The following is a 17,709-nucleotide window of genomic DNA, read 5'->3' on the forward strand; positions in this document are numbered from 1 at the left end:
AGCAGCTACAAAATTCATTGAGACACACAGGAATTGTAAGCTCTCAGGACCTCGCCATATGTTATGACCTCATTTAAAGCTTCTGATCGGTTGCCAAACATTTACTTAGCTGCCAGCACACTGTTACTTAATGTGTAACAACTGCAACAAACACTGAAAATAATGTATTTCAACCAGCTAGCTGCAAGTCACAAAGTTTTATTTAAAATCTCTATTAAAATTCTATATAAAAAGTGTAGTCACAGTTCTATAAATACGACACTGTAAGTCATTTAAGCTTAATTTAGAGTGTGATAAACCTCAACTTTCTGTTTGGATTCTTCTCAGGTCTTCTTGGAAAAACTAAAAAGGGAAAAGAAAAGTTGCAGTACAAATGTTACTTTAATGATTCAATTATTACTGATACGCATTGGGAAAATTATTCTCTTAATCAATAAAACTGTGAGCTGAATTTGTTGCTCTTGAGGTTCCAATAAAAGGTCCTAGTAAATACACATTAATCCTTTGCAAAATGGGAAGAGGAATAGCAAGTTTGTGGGTGCCTTCCAAAGATGACTGCAGTCGATTTCTGTTTGAATTCTGAGTTTTCATATGCCTAGTGCTGTAAGTTTTTAAAGTCATGAAACACTGCTGATGGTATAGAAAACATAGGAGTTATCATACAAGAAGAGATCATGGTCTATTTATACTGCTACGTGCCAGACGAACAGCATACAGAAAGAATAAAAGCTGTAGCTGGTGGTCTTATATTAATACATCATTATATATGCCCCTTATATAATTTATTTAACTCTCTAAGTATACAGCATTTAATGTTGGTTAATCAGGATTTAATTAGTACCAATTCAATGATGGCCTTAAATCAGTTAGCTCAGGAAGGCTACCCCTGTCACCGTGGCAGCACAGCCCTAAGAACAGGTTTTAAACACATCAGAGGATGTAAGCCAACGCTCAGGAGCATGGCTATTTCACTAGCACACCGCTATGGTTACCTGAACCAGCACATCTGAACCTGGTATGGGGAAATCACTGCAGCGATAACACAGTTCTGTGAAATACACCTCTGATGCTCATTCTATAAATTCCTTCTTCATTGGGATTTCAGTTGAAATACCATCCACGAGTTGCCCATGATACAGTCCACAGGACATTTTCTGTCTGCCAGAACAAGCTGTGAAGCTTGTAATCTGTTCTCAACTGCTCCCAGTCTTCAGGCCACAGCAACTTTTCCACAACTTGTAAAAACTACACATCCACAATATGACAGATGGGAAGCCAAAGGGCTCATCAGGAAAGACAGCAGAAGCAAGAGGCTACAGGCACAAAAACAATTCATCCGGCTGATGTTCTCCATCCTGACCATTCCTGAGAGTGAAGACAACTAGGAAATAGCTGTAAGAAATGCCTGGACAGTGGTGGCCCACATCTCTGGCCATCTTCCCTCAAAGCAGCTTGGAAGCCAAGAAGCACTTGCCTGTGTCATAGGTAGTATAGCACATGCAAAGAAAGCCCTGTGCCTCCAAGACTCCATCCATGAAGACATGGACTGGCAGATCTGAACCTCTGCAGTAGTGCCAAGTATGCGATAGCAGAGTCCTGAGACCTCACCAGACTTTGAACGCTGGACATCACCGAAATCTACTGTAGATAAAGAATAAGTCTGTGAGTGGAATCTGTATTGAGAATGTGAGATAGATGTGAAAACACTTTGGGTTTCTTTCTTTCATTGTAGAAGCTATAAAAGGGGGAAATAAATACTGCAAATAATTGCAGTCATATTGAATCCAAGCCCAAAATTCTTAAAAAGATAACTTTGCAAAGATGATGGTGTGTGATTTCCTGTTCAGTGGACCTTTACTATGGTGCCCTTGTGGCAGTGGGACAACACATAGAGGGTAAGGGGGAGAGGGAAAGGGTGACTGAGCCTCTGTGAGGCAGCTGGAGACCCACACAGCACAGAAACAGCAGAACTACCAGTAGCTGCCTCTGCCACTTCACCGCCCACTCAACCTCCTCGACAGAAACAAGCCTGGATTCCTGCACCCCATTAGTTGCTATCTGATGTCACGACAGCTCCCTGGAGGCTTTTAAAGGCAGTTTAACCTCAACCAAAGTAACGCAGGGGCTAAAGCAGCTTCAGGCAGCTCGGGCAGCCAGGACACGGCACAGCTACCCCACGCCTATGGCACTTGGAAGGCTACAGACTGGCCAGGGGAAGCTTTCCAATTTCCATCTCTAATTTGCTCACTGTGGAAAGGAAAAACTGTGTTTTACTACCTACCAGCACCACAATATATACTTGATCTGTGACACTCATGGTAAGATTTTTCCATCCTGCATATATCATGCTGGAAAACTATAAAGCCAATGTATTATTTTCATTACAAAGGTACAAATCACTTTGTCTCCAAGTAAGCCCACTTTGTCTCCACTGTAAGCCCATTGCTAGCTGTCCACTATTCACCTTAAAAAAAAAAAAAAGGAGTGGTGCAGAAAGTAGCTTTAGTATGTATATATATAGCATCCAAATGTGAAGGCCAGTTTTCAAAAGCACAACAAAAGTCAACCCCCAGTGGGATGTACTTCTACAGTTACTTTAAATTTCAACTTCTTTTCAACACAGATCTCATCTTGAAAAGGTTTAAACAATACGTAGCTATTTTCATGAGCATTAGAAACAGCATTTCAATCAAGTTTATTTTTTTGTAAGAAAACATTATGTGTATAATCATGGAAAACAAATGAGACTGCTGTCTTACACAATGTATCACAACTAAGCAACACAACTTGAATTTAACGTGCAGTATCAGTCCACAAAGATAAAATAAAGAAAAGATTCTTCAAACTTACATAGTTGAGAAATTTGATGAAATCACTGATTATTCCTTTACTCTGTATACATATTTATATATGTTACCATCTTCACCTCTGTATCAATAACACTATATTTGTGCTTTTAAAGGATTCAAACACTGCAATCAGGAATAAGTTGAAAGGAGCAATGACCACATCTCCTTTTGCAAAATAGGCTTTATAAAACAGTTCACATCAGAAGGAAAGTTCCTCAGGGTCTCTGGTAACAGATTTTTATGACTATTTGTAGAAATTCACAAGTTGAAAATATTTACTAGCCTCAAAAACCAAATAAAAATACTGCCAAATTCAATGGACTTTCTAAAGCTGTGATGCAACACACCTCATGAACTGCACTCCCTGACATTTGGTTAACTTATGCACGTAACCTAATGTAACCTCTCTTCCACGAAGCATGTGTTTTGTCTGAGGGTTGGTGTTTTTGGCTGCTGTTGTGTTTCCTGGATTCATCTATTTTTGGGTGAGTACAGTATCCATTACAAAACTTTGATGAGCCTGGAGTCTCCAGACCTTCTTTGAGGGCTTAACGCAAGGGTCCTTGTGGTAAACACTGAGATCAGCTCAATGTACTTTGAGTTTTGCTTTGTGCCTGTCATTTGTGTTAGATATTATTATTATTATTGAAATACATACAGATATTGTAGAAGCAAAACCAGTGCAAATAATTGTCAGCTTTCAAAACTAGCAAACACCCCCCAAAACATTGCCGAACTGCTGCAAATCTGCTTCAGCTTTTAAGGCTATTCTTTCACTGTACCCTGTACCTAATGTCAAAATTGCTAAATTTTCCACTACATCATCCCTGCTAATTTAGTCTTTGGTCTTTCCATTGATAGAGATAACCCTCTTCCATTTAAAAAAAAAAAAAAGAATGGACCTTATTTGGTAAAGCTGTAGGTGTTGCACAGCCAGTAATTGCCTTATGGGATAAGAAGGGGGTGACAGGTTACAGTACTCTGTCTTGCAGTAAGACTTTTTCCTCAAAATTTCTCACCTTTCCTATTAGTGCAGCTTTAACAGTGGGAGAAGTAGTAGGATCATTAGTGTACGAGATCCACGGCAAGCACTGATCAGAGCAGTCGTCTAGCAAGTGCAGCAGTTAAAGCACTGCCAGCTTCTTCAGAGCGAGGCGGGCTTTGTCACCACCGCACAGTACCTGAATTACCCAGTGTATGTAATTTAGAAAAGGTGTTGGCATAGACAGGTCTCACAAGTCTATGATGTAAATCTTGTCCCTTGGAAAATCTGTTATTAGTTAGAAGTATACAATATCTAGAACAGCTAATAAAATACCCGAGGCTAGTTATCATGTAGATGCTGTTACCCTAACTAAGAGTAAGCACTGCAAAACTTTTTGATAAACAAAACTATATAACATGCAACTGGAAAGCATTGCCTTTTCCCACACAGGAAAGAACAAACAATGTAGGAATTCAATGAGAAATTTGCCATTTTCCTAACTAAAAGCTTGACTTCATTCTTTTCCACATGTTGATACCTTTTATTTGAACGTAAGCTTGCAATTCCAGCTTTTCAGCTTGCTTGAAGGTTGGAAAAGTGAAAAAATCATACATACCTTCTCTGCTTTTGCACCTCTCACCAGTCGCATTGGCAACAGAAAAGCTGACCTTCCTGACCACAGCAGATAAAGAAATAAATCAGATAGAAAAAATACAAGAAGGCAGTACTACAGCCTAGCCACCAACGAAGAGCAAGGCAGAGCTGCAATCTTTTTGCCAGGAGGCAAAGTTCAAAGGACTGTACTAGAAAGGTCCAAACCCTCATAGGAAAAGAAAAAAAAAAAAAAAAAAAAGAAAAACCCTCCATACATGAAGTGCACGTTTCACCTTGCTACAAGTTGGTGACTGGGCATGCAAAGGGTTAATGTTAATGGTGATGACTATTTGGAATAGTAAAGCTTCACACTAGGCTCCCTAATGGGAGCTTGCCCTCACTCTTCCTACAGAAATGCTTCACGAGACACCATAACCCTAATGATAAACTGCGAGCAATATAGAGAAAAATGCACTGAAACTGCAAACCGAATTTACCACCCAAAGTCAGAAGTATAAATAGGCAAAGAACTGGAGGGTCATTTGAAATTCTCTCTCGAGTAATTACTCACCCAATCTGTACAGAAATTTGCCAAGCACGTCCTAGCACTTCCTGCATTAAAATTTTGTGGTAGCTAGTGGCTGTCCAGATCCAAAACAGAAGATCACTTATGTAGAAAATTATCTCCAGGAAAATAAATCTTTCTATCTGAAAACCTGACTGAAATTTCTACAACAAAATGAATAGACTCAGACAAAACCAAAAATTTTCCAACCACGTGCGAAGCTCTAAAACTTAAGAGCTTAGGACAAAATATATCTGTGTTTCTCTACTGAACTTTCCTCAGAAAGTATAAACAGTAACATGTATGTTAAATACTGCAGTAAGCACCTCTCTTTCCTAAATGTGTATGTCAGAAGCTGTAGCAGAAAGGTAACCTTATTCGCTTTATTTATGTGATCACTCATGAGAGTTTTCATTGTAACATGAAAAATATCCTTTTTAAAGACTTGCGCTGCTGAAACCTAGGGCACAAAAGGTCCAGATATGTAAAGCGGTTACATATTTGAAAGTTAAGCAGCAAATAAAAATTAATTATAGAAACTTGTGGTTCGCAAGCATTGTGGTTTTTTTCTCGAACATCATTAATTCAAGACAACATAAATGTCTCATCAAATTAAAAAAGCTCTGAAATTATGACCAGTGCCAGAGAAGAATCTGACCCCGACAGGGTTGCCTGAAACAGAACATGTGGTTGCGCTGGTGAGGATCACAGGCACTGTTGCTCCAAAGTTCAGCTCCTTGTTCCCCTATTAAAAAAAAAAAGATTAAAACCAAAAACCAAAACAAAACCACACACAAAAAAAAAAAACCCCAAACCATATATATTTCCTAGATGAAGCTTAGAATCAAATTTATTTGCCAGGGATGGAAAACAACTGAAAATTAAGTGCACCTTCAAGCCCGAGTAAATGTGTTTTCCTCAATTAAAAAGGAAAATCCATCGATACAATCCCATGGGTAATGAAATGATGGTTTGTCTAGGAGGGATTTTATCATTATTCAGGTGTGTGGCTGGTATTACTTTCATTGTACTAAATGAAATCAACCCTACAGATTGTAGGATTACAGAAGTAAGACAGACTAAAGTCTAACAGAGATTGTTTTTTATTATTATTTTAATAATTATAAGAATATTATATATTATTCTATATTTTATACATATACACTATAATTATAATTATTAGAATAATTGTACTAATATTATTGTACTGCAGTAAGATCCTGGAGATGCTGCCATGGACAGCATCTTCCCGGTTTAAAATTAAAGAAAATGTACTTTCTAGTTTGTGCATCTGCACAACACGCATGGATAACCTCTCCAACAGGAGGAAAAAAAAAAAAAAAAAAAAGGGGCAAAATTATACAAAGTTCAGCCTAGCCTGAGCTGTCGCCCGTTTCCTTTCCTTGAGCACATCTGTCTCCAGTGTCAGATTACTGGTGCACATTCCTTCTGCCCGATGATCACCATTTTCTTCCGGAGCGCTGCCACCCCCCAGGCAGGAAAGGCAGCTCAGCACAAACAGGCAGGGAAGTGGATTATTTTTTTTTCCCCCCTAGAAAAAAGCATAAAACGCAAAAGAGGGTTTCAGTTTCTGAGCAGGCTTTCATTTCCAAGCACAGATTAAAATCATTTTATCCTGAAATCATAATTTTCAAGCTAATGAGTTTTGTTCAGAAAAAGTAGTCTTCATGATTATAGTCAATGAAGAAGGCAAACATTATATTTGGCTTCTAGTGCTGTACCTGGGGCTGAAGAAAAAACATCCTTTATATTCATAGCTGGCTCACAGACCAAATAAAACCATGAGACAATAATCCCAGTGAAATTTGTGGTGAAAAAACTACAACACAGACGCCTAAACAACATTTCAAAGTTTATCCCTCCGAGCATTTCCTTGCCAACTTTTTCCCCTCAAGTAGCAACTCACATAATTTTTTTTTTTTGCATTTTTTCTTGCATTTGTCGCACAGCCCATATACTCTCTTACAATGTAATAGAAAGGAACTAGGAAAAGCCTAGAACTTTTCCTAATGACATTTGCCATTGAATATTTGCTTCACCAGATTCTTTTGAAATTAACATTTTTATCCCTGATCTTGCCTGATTAGTGAAATGATTTCTCTGGATCGGCAGGATGGGTGAAATTGGGGAACACAAAGTTAGAAAATCTGATTAGAAACCCTGATATTATATCTTGTCTGACACTTCTACATCAAAATAACAATAATTTTCACTGTTACTATCACTCTGCTGAGCGTTCGGCGTGTCTTCTCATCACACAGTAGAGATCCAGAACGATCAATGTGTTTTTACGGATCTCTAGGAGGGGAAGAGATATTCTCCAAGGGGGTATCTGAGATACAGATTGAAACCATTGCCATATATAACAGTTCATTCCTGCACTTAAGAAGCTTCATTTAACATTTTATACTGACAGCAATTGAAAGCCATTCCCAAAGATTAACAGTAAACTCTGGAGTTTATAGTTATCTGCTGGCCTTCAAAGGAAAGGTAGGGTTCTGTTTCTGACAAGCAGCCTAACAGGGAAGGCTAATTAATCCCTTACTCCTCGTTAGGAAGTGCTCAATCCTCTTTCTCTCCCATTGTTATCATCTAACTCTGCTGATTCTGCTTCTTATTACTACGAATTTTACTGCTCCTGACCATTATTTTATCTTTTGTGCTTCCAATTACTTGCTCTCTCATTTAAATTATCAAAAGATAATTATATATTTTATTTTATTATTTCTATTTTTCTATGTGACAAAATACTTTGACATTCCCTCAGTGGTTTTTCCCTTATTTCTCCCAACCTTATTCTTAGAAATGGCACAATGATTTCAAATTAATTTTTCCCCAAATGAATAGACTGTAACAGTCACTCGCTATGAAAATGCCATGCAGAACAGTTTATATCCAGTGAAGTGATACAGTATTGAACACGACTTACTGAAATAGGTCAAGCAAAAGACAATACCATGTGTGTTACTTACACTTAATGTTTGATATCCAGGAAAAGTAGTCCTAAATTTCCCTTGTTGTAAATTTTAAAATTATTTCTGCAACGTGCTAACTATTTTTTTCACTTTCTGGAAGTCAACTGATAATTTGACTATTTTGATCCTATGACGGGGAGCTAGGGAGCAGAGTGCCTGCTGGAAAAATAGCACTGACACAGGTTCTAAATGCTGAAATCATCACCCCTTTGTCGCGTTTCTTTCAGATCCTAAGAAAGAAGGGAAGCTTTTGATTCAAAGAACTAATTCTTCTACCTCATAAAGCATTATCTACAGACCTTCAGCTTTCCTACGTAGTTTACATTCCTTTTCCCCTTAAGCCAATTAAAAAAAAAAAAAAAAACCAACACAAAAACCACGAGCAAACACTGTGGAAAAGGTAGAACTATTACATCACTACATTCTGCCTAGTTATTCTTTGCCTAATTTCAAGTAGTGGTATGCCACATGAAAGTAAGTACCTGAAGGGAAGCTGCTTGCAAAAGAGCTATAAGTTCTAGAGTAGGACTGTAATACATTTTAGAATTTTTTTTTCAGGTGGTAAGCATCAAATTTTTACTGTAGCTTACACAAAAATTACAAGAAATCTGTTATGCTCATGTTACAGTGACTTGGACTTTAATAGTCAAATAAACCTTTGTCAACTTTTGCATAAAGTAACTGTGGCATGAATAGGTCATAGTAAACCAATCTAAGAGAGATATTGCACTTAAATATTGCATCTTGCTCAATTCCCTTAAAATTTCATGTCTCCTCAGAATGTCTGTAAACTTCACCACGTACAAGTGCAGACAGATAGCCCGAGGGGTGGCAATGCTCCATGCATTCTTTCAGTTTAGCTATTTACAGACTCCCTACCACTTTGAAGTCTATGCTACTTTTCACCTTAAGGTTATGAGTTTGAACCCTGTATAGCTTGCTGCTCAATTAAAGTCATCCCCATCTGCAGGGCTGTATGAATGCAGTGGCCAGCGTGCTCTCATTCACGGTGAATGAGCGGACGCACCCCTGAAGGTGTTCGGGTGGAGGCGGTGCCAGAGTGAGATTTTGCATGTTGAGGACATAACCCTGATTCTATCATAAACTCACTACATGACCTGGCCACACCATCTTCATCCATCACCTTTCTATTTGAAATTATATCCTCTTTAGGCCAATTCTGTCGCTGGCACCATGGGACCCTGATTGCAGCTAAGCTGGTGGCATCAATATTAAACAGAAGTCTGCTGTGAAGGCCAGAGACATACAGAAAAAAACATAATGACCACCAAGCTGCACAGATTAACACTGGGAAGCATGTGCTGCTGCTGACAAATGAACATGATTGACCAGTAGAGGATTTACTTTCTTGCTGTTTTTGAGACAACTTCCTCTACAGTCTTGACATCATTTTAAAATAACATTTAATAACTATTTCCACCGTGTAGTCAAGCTGCAAGTTGGCTTTTAACTCATACAGGCATGCTTTATCTAGACAAATCAAGTAACCCAGTAATGATATACAACTCTGTGAGGAGGGACTAGCACGCACTATCGAGCTAAACAGGCTTTTAAGGAAAACGGGAAAACCCAAAACAGGGGAAAAAATACACGGGCAACTGAATTAAAAAAAAAAACCCGTATATTCCACTCTTTAGGGAATTAGGCAAAGAACAACTAGGTAGCATCTAGTGATGTAATAGTTCTATCTTTTTCCACAGTGTTTGCTGGTGGGTTTTGTGGTGTTGGTTTTTTTAATTGTTCAATTTTTTTAATTTTTAAACTTTTGATAATACTTACCAATTAATAATAGTATTTAATCTATACAGAAATGTACTATTTCCTGTGTATTTTAAAACATGAACTTTTTCCAAAAAGGGACAAAAAATTACACTTTCCAAATCACTAGGTGTTACTCCATCCCAAGAAATCAGCAGGTTGAAAATACGAAAAGGACCAGTGGAATTATAAGCAATGCCAGTAATTCACTGGATTTCAAAGCCATCCCTACTGCTAGCACACTTCACTGGGTTTCTCGTGCTTCTCTTCAGGCCTGCGTGGCTGCACTCTTCCCACATCAGCTGTGCTCAGCACACTCGGTCAAAGGCAGCACCCACCATCACCCAGCACAAACACGATGTGGAACACTGGAACAGGTTGCCCAGAAAGGTGGCGGATGCCCCATCCCTGGGAACGTTCAAGGCCAGGTTGAACGGGGGTCTGAGCAACCTGATCTGGTTGGAGATGTCCCTGCTCCTTGCAGGGGGGTTGGACTAGATGACCTTTGAAGGTCCCTTCCAAGCCTAACCATTCTATGATTCTATAACACAAATAATCCAGTACAACTCAATGTAGAGGTGGGCTATGTACCCTCCCACCCAAAACCGCTTGCCCCAAAATGGCACTGTTTGTTGTGACAGATACGTCGTGTGATACTCCTATTTAACCCTATCTGCTACAAAAAAAAAAAAAAAAAAGAAAAGAAAAAAAGATCTCACGAATTAATGCCGGAATATTCCGATCCTTGAAGAATACTTGACGGTACAAAAGGCACCCATCAGCCTTAAGTGCGGGCAGTTTCACTTTGAATAGGCGCAGCTTGGCAGGTAGTTTAGAGAAGAGAGAAAGCGCTTGAGCTGCGAGGGGCGCCGTGCTGGGGGGGGCTACCCTGCTTGGGGGGTGGCGGTGGGGGGGCTGCCCTGCCCTGGCTTTCAGGAGGGACAAAGGGTGGAGGGGGGACGGGGACTTCCTGCCACTGCCAGGGCATGTGGGACCGGCATGGGCAATGCAAAATTTAAACAGTTGCAAATGGGGGAGGGAACATCGCGGTTTGTTTTACATATTTTTTTCTTTTTTTTTTCCCCCCCTCCTCTGCCTGGGTTTAATTTAAAGTGAAGTCGCTGCATTGTTCGAGAGGCTCCTTGCCCCTAATGCATTGACAGGAGCTACTGTTTACACGGGGTTTTCATTCCTGCATTGTTTGCTTATGGAAAATAAGGGGGTGTGACGGAAAAAGAAAAAAAAAAGAAAAAAAAAAAAAGGAAAGGGAGAGGGGAAGAGGGAGGCACTGACCGCAGTGCAAACCAGGAGCCTTGTCCCCGCCTGACCGGTAACCTCGCTGGTGAGCCGGCCTCCTGCAGCCCCCTCCCCGGGCCGCTATATACAGACACCCCCCCACCCCACCCCACCCCAAACCTCAGAGCGCGCCCCCACGCCGACGATGAGACCCCGACTGCTCCTCTGGCTCGCGGTGCTGCTCCTGGGCAGCCTCCTCCCCGCCGCCGGGCAGAGGCCGGGTAAGCGGGGCGCGGGTCGTGGGGGGTGGGTGAGGGGGGTCCGGGAAGTGGGGGGAGGTCGTGATGCCGGCCACGCTTTTTGCGAAGGGTTTGTGCAGGCTGGGTCCGCGGCCGACGGCGGCAGGGCGAGGTGATGCGTCGGGAATCCGGCAATTTCGGAGGGGGGTGCGGGAATAAACCGGGACTGGAGGCCAGCCGCTGTCGCAAGCCTGCTGCCGGGAAGCACGGGAGGAGCGGCCCAGGGCACCGGTAGCCCCCGGGGAGCGGCGGAGCCGGGGCCACCCCGTCCCGTCCCGCGCGGGACCGGACCGCTCGCCCCCGAGCCATGAGTACGGGGACGCGCTGCGGCCCCCCCTCCCCTGACTCCCTGTCCCCCCTCTCCCCCTCTCTCGGCAGCCAACCTGGCCCTGCGCAGGAAGCTCCACCGGCACGGCTGCTCCCACCGGCGCTGCGTCCCGCTCCACTCACGGGTGCCCTTCCCCTGAGCCCCAGCGAGGTAACGACCCACGCGTGACGGGCAACAGGTTTTTCCGCTGCGAGGTTTCTCCGGAGGGGCCGGGAGCGCTCTCCGCGATGAGCACCTTTCCTACTCCACACCTGCGTTTCGGAAGGGTTCGAGGGGCGTTTGATGAGGCAAGCGGGGCCAGGGGTGGGATTTCATCCGGTCTCTGGGGGTTTGGTATGAAAACTGGGCTTTGGGTGGGCGAACGTTATCCGCCCCCGCCCTGCACCAGGCCACCGCTCCCCACGCAAATGCCATCCCTGAGTCCGAGTGGGAAATTCCAGCGTCTGCTAAATAGGACGAGCCGCTGCCCTGCAAGCGTTTAAGAAACGTTTAAGAAAAGTTTAAACGCAGAGCTGCGGGCCAAACAGCGCAGCGAGTGCAAGGGAGGCACAAAGCAGGAGCTGGGGAGGAGGATGCTCCCAGCACGAACCCTTCCCTGGTGCTGGGTGCCGGGCAAAGTCACCTCACCCTGCCCCGTCAGTAGCAGGGAAGGTAGCGGCATCGACCCACTTCAAAGGGGCCTGCGATTCTTAATCACTGTCAGCCAGGGACTTTGAGCTCCTTGGATGAAAGGCCATACAAGTGCAAACCATGAATGCTTTATAGCTGATGAGGGCATATACATTCAAATACTAAGTGACTGCAGGAGCACACAGGTAGCATATGCAAATAGGGTAGGCATCAAAAGGAAACCCGGGCGTGCTCGTGCAATTTAAGGATGAATAAAACATGCAGTCCCTAGGTTTGCATCTTCTAAACTCATTCTGTATCAAAATCATGTTGTAGCCCCAGGTGTGACAGCCTCATAAATAAATGATGGCAGAACCCACACTCTGCAGACCCGAGATGTTTTGGTTTACAAAGGGCTGAACAGTGAAAAAGAGACCAAAATCAAGCTTCTAACAACACTATGCTGAGAATCTTCTCAATGCGTAAACCACCTGGGTGAAAAGGGCCCACACCACTCCCAAAGCAGCCATGCTACAAGGTGCCATTCCACTCCATAGTGCTGGCTATAAACCTGTGGGAATGCGCACACGGGATGGTAAATGGGCAACATGGTGAAGTTGAAAAAAATATTACCGTATCTGAAATTTAATCTCAGATGGCCTGCATATTGAGTGTCAGAATGGAGCCTCAAGTAGCAAGCAGGACATGCCAGAAGGATGCTTGACTCTGGATGCCGTGTCTCCTCACTGGATTCATTTCGACAAGAGACAGATTAAAACGAGATTCCCTCAGCACTTTAAGCTAAACCGAAGAAGATAAGCAATCAGATCACTCCACGTGCAGAGTCTGAATGACACAGACAGCATAATTCAGGTCCAGCAACTTCTTGAATAGCCTGAATGACTTGCTTTGATTCCTCAGAAAAGTAAATTTAACCCCCCTTCCTCCAGCATCCATAATCTGGAGCTTGGCTGTCCAGAACACAATTACATTTTCTCTAACGTGCTCTGAAACAGTATATAATGCATTTATTGAGACTGCAGTAGCTGCACCATACACGTGCGCTTACACTACAGAATATCAAGATAAAAGCTGTTTTCAATGTTATCTCCTTCTGATTTCTGGCAACAAAAGTCAATGACAAAGCAAACCAGCATACTTATTCATTCGTAATATGTCTTGTAGACTTTTAGCTAAAGATTATTCTGCTTTATAAAGCTGTTTAGAAATCCATAAAGCTTGACTGGGGAGTAAGGGGTGACAGGCACCTGAACCAACTCTGTTAACTCCAGTCATCATTGTGGGTGCTCAGCTCCTTTATCTTAAGTAGGATTTACCATCTACGTTTACATTCCCTTCTAGTTTTAGTCCTAATTCAGCAAATATTTACATGCCTGCGTAGCTTGACTCACTAGAGTAATCTTATTGATCTCAATGGAGTTGTACATATGGATAAAGCTATTTGCAGATGCAAACAGGATGGACCCTTAAGCCTGAATTTCAACAGGTGGTTGGAAACCGGGATGAATGTAGCAGCCTCTCTTTTTCACAACAACGTTTAAAATTACGAGGGGATTGAACTTGATTTTTCATTAGTTACATGGGCAAAGCATGGCAAGGGATAAAAAAAAAAAACTGGGAAAAAAACTTCATGTTAGAGGCCTTCTTGCTTTTGGCATTTTGATTGTTTTGTCTTAACATTTTTAGCTGAAATTTCCAAATCAAAAAACATCACCCCAAATTTCAACCATCTATTTAATAATTAATATATTTTTTTTGTATGAGACAGTTTCCTAAATCTCTCATTAATGGCTGTTTCTGTCCCTTTTTTTCCCCAGCAATTTCATAATGGGCTTTTCAGTGTTTTAAAGGAGCAACAATTAAATCTATGGAGAAGTTAGTCAGAAGTCCAGATCAACAACAGCTGACCTGGCAGAGCCCCCACAGTCCCATCTTCAGCAGTCCTGTCTGCCATATTCTGCAAGACTTGGAACAAAGGCTCCTGGCTCGCACCCTAGAAAGGAGGGGAAGAAACAGAGGGTGGTGATGGGAGAATGTACAGGAAACTCATCTGGCTGAAACAGTCTGTATAAATTATTTGTATCTCATAACGACCAGTGAAATTTAAAGACCAAATCAAACATCAGGTGCCCGAGACGGATTTCCAGTGGCATTAAGAAGGATCTGTCCAAGGGGACTCTCAACGGTCTGTACTCCTCAGACCGAGAGAAACTGGACGTGCTGCTGACTACTCAATTCAGGCTGTGCGCAGGGCAGTATTTAAGGTAAAATAATGTCAGGCTCCAGCCCAGAACTGTGAAGTCCATTTTTTGTTTATACTTTTATATATTAATAATATATGCATATATGTTTTAACACCTAACTTTACATCTTTATGGAATTATCTTAATAGTAATGTAGAATGTGTTACCGCAACAGTACCAGAGTCAGCACCATACTAGTAGTCCTACTGGCTTTGCGTAGCATGACCATAGTGAGAGTTTACAATATAAGAAAGCAAAGAGAATATTGCCCCCTCATTCTACAGATAGAGAGTTGAAGCCCACAGAGATAAGAGATTAGCCAAGGGTCATGCAAAGCTGATAACATGGCGCTCTCAAGTCAGGCCTTAAGGTCAAGCCCATCCTCCTGTTGTAACGAGCTGGTACTGCCAAGCCTATCATTTGTTTTCGTAAACTGGGCTGCCAAACCAGACAGCTAAAACAGACTTTGAAAATTCAGTACTATAGAACTATTTGCTTAATAGTAGTTTCCCTAAAATACCCGCTACAGTATAAATAGAGCATAAAAATAGACCATTGAAAAGAAACCTTTGTCTGACCAACCCCCGTGCTGTGTAGTACTCTATTCCTGTAATTAAAATGAATGGGATATTTGGAACACAGCACTACAATGAATGAGAACTCCACACAGAAAAGAGGCTGTTCTTTCCAGCACTGGAGCTCAAGAATATATTGAGCTTTTATTTTACATTTTGTTTTAAAAAAAATATACGTTTCACATCTTTTTATATCAGCAGAAATCACAAACTTACATATAAAGGAAAGCATGGAAGCCCTTTCATTTAGCAGAACTAAAACATGAAAATAAGTCATACCCAGATTTTTAAGTCATTGCACTAATCTTGAAATATCAACATTTTTTGTAAATTGTACAAAGATGAGTGAAGATCAGCAGTGTCATGGTTGAAATCCAGTAGAAGAATTTTGTCTTGCAACACACAGTTTCTAATAAGAACAGTAATCAAGAAAACTGGATAGCTGAAACTTTCTAATCAGTGTCTATGTGTAACCCCTCATCTCTAAGAACTTGAAACCTTAATCAGATTCATACTGGCAGAGCTTAACAGGAGTAAAGCTGTATAGAAAAAAAAAATTAGCATCATATCCCATTCTGGAGTTTTGAAAAATCATAATAAAAAGACAAAGTTGTCTATAGCAACAACCAGCCCTGCAGGTAAACCTTGGGAGTTTTGAAGAAAAGCAGTTTTCCAAAATTAAGAGGCATACTACCACAAATTTCTCTTTTTAGTTATTTATTTAGCTTAGCTTTCATATGTATTCTTGACTATTTCTATTTAGAAGTAAAGGTAAAGAGTATGGGAAAGCAGAAAAGGTAAAGAGTAACTATTTAACAGTTTTGTCTTGTAAATAAGTATACGGATTTAGTGTGGCACTAGATATTTTATATAACCATAGTTGAATTAACTTTGATAAAATTGTAAGAAAATATAACGTGTCTATCAGAGCTATATATGCATGTTCCTTTAGAGATGCAAAAATAAATAAAACAACAAGTATCAAAGTGTGCTAGGAAGCCCTTTATCAATGTACGCAATTATTGTAAATGTCTCTTCTTTTTCGACATGCTGATACCAAAAAAATCTTCTTTGAAAAAAAAAAGCATTGATCATGATCTTTGATAGATATGTTTATGAACTAGCTGGATGATTGTATATTTTGTAAAAACAGAATGTGCACTTCAAATAGCATCTCATTTTAAATAAACATTGTACACTTTTCAAAATTTATATTCTTCAGTTGTCAAAGGCAATGTATCTAAAGAAAGTGGACAATTTGTCTCATTTCCCTGTGGATTCATACAGAATCAGCGTGTAAAAATTTTTCTTACTCAAATTTCTGACACAAATAAATAATAACTATTCATGTAAACACTTTCCTCAGATTTTCTATCTTTCTAAAAACACAAAACTCTGCTAAAAGCCATATAGGAATAACTTAGTTTACTAAAACTACTGGTTGGTGTAATTGCAGCATGCTCTAACACGACATCTCGATACCTTAATAGGATTACAGCAGAACCTAGATTATGCATTGTCTTCATGCCTAGAATAAGCAAGATTTTAAATTATCTTAGAGTGTTAAATCTTGAAATCTGAATGTTTGCACAAATTAAAGCAAATGGCCTTATTTTAAGACAAAAAAAAAAAAAAAAGAGCGAGCTTAGTAGTAGTCTGAAGCATAGCAGAAGCTAAAATATGCAGTAACTTCTCCCATTAAAGTTTGGATACTGTAAATAAATTTCTAAGTGCTAGATGTCTTGCACAGTGGAATGGGAGCTGAGTGGTGCTCCTGCAGCACAATGCTACATTGACATTTAGCTTCAGTGGGAGCAGGGCTTCAACAGAACTTGTTTTCAGCTGAGCTTGACTTGCCTTTGACTTTGTTGAAATTAACTGTTTTCATTTGATTTGCACAACATGATTTTCAAATGGTAAAAACAGTTTTGCCTGATAAGGGTGTGTTTACATACATAAACACGAAGGATCAGGACACAGTGCTACAACAGCTGAATTGACTGAACTCTCCATGTGTACATGTGAGCATACATTGAAGGGAAGTTTGTACAAATACAAGTTGCTGTGTATTTGCACCAAAACTGGTGTTTGCATGGATGCAAGCTAAAAGACTTGATCCAAAGGTAAATTCAGACCTCAAAAGCTGAAAGCCAAAAGCCAAGTTTCTGAAACTTCAAATTAACTCCTTGTCTTGCAGAGCTACATAGGAAAAATTTAAGTTTTATTTGAAAGTCTGTTTCATTAAGTCTTTTCAATTATATTGGCTATTCTAGAATGAAATACAAGATGATGTAACAGCAGGTCAACAGGAAATAGAGGTAAATGTAAGGCTGCAGTGAGAAACAGCAGATTACCGTGTTCCCAAAGGATAATAAACAATTCACCTCTTCCCTTTCCAGTATAGAAGAAAGGAAATTATAGAAGAATAAAGACTGGAAATATTTCCCTTACGCCACATACACATGCTATAAATATCTCAGTATCTATACACGCAAAGCCAAATTTTGCTAAGGGTCACATAAGATTTATATCAACATCAATCAGGAGAAGCATTAGTATGGTAAATAAGTTTAAAATGTTCAACTCATCAGACAAGTGCAACTAGCATACTGATCTCTCAATACTGTCGA

General features: G+C 40.7%; 1 protein-coding gene across 1 annotated transcript; it reads left to right on the forward strand.

Moving 5' to 3' along the window:
• The first annotated feature begins 11,172 nt into the window (after positions 1-11,172).
• APELA (apelin receptor early endogenous ligand) lies at positions 11,173-14,199 on the forward strand. Its single transcript, XM_086747714.1, has 3 exons — positions 11,173-11,285; positions 11,682-11,781; positions 14,079-14,199. Exons 1-2 carry the CDS (start codon positions 11,210-11,212, stop codon positions 11,768-11,770), a joined length of 165 nt encoding a protein of 54 aa, XP_086603840.1. The 5' UTR covers positions 11,173-11,209; the 3' UTR covers positions 11,771-11,781; positions 14,079-14,199.
• The last annotated feature ends 3,510 nt before the right edge of the window (positions 14,200-17,709 follow it).

The sequence above is a fragment of the Chlamydotis macqueenii genome, chromosome 4 (genome assembly GCF_036417535.1).
Source record: "Chlamydotis macqueenii isolate bChlMac1 chromosome 4, bChlMac1.mat, whole genome shotgun sequence".
In the NCBI taxonomy this organism is placed as follows: Eukaryota; Metazoa; Chordata; class Aves; order Otidiformes; family Otididae; genus Chlamydotis; species Chlamydotis macqueenii.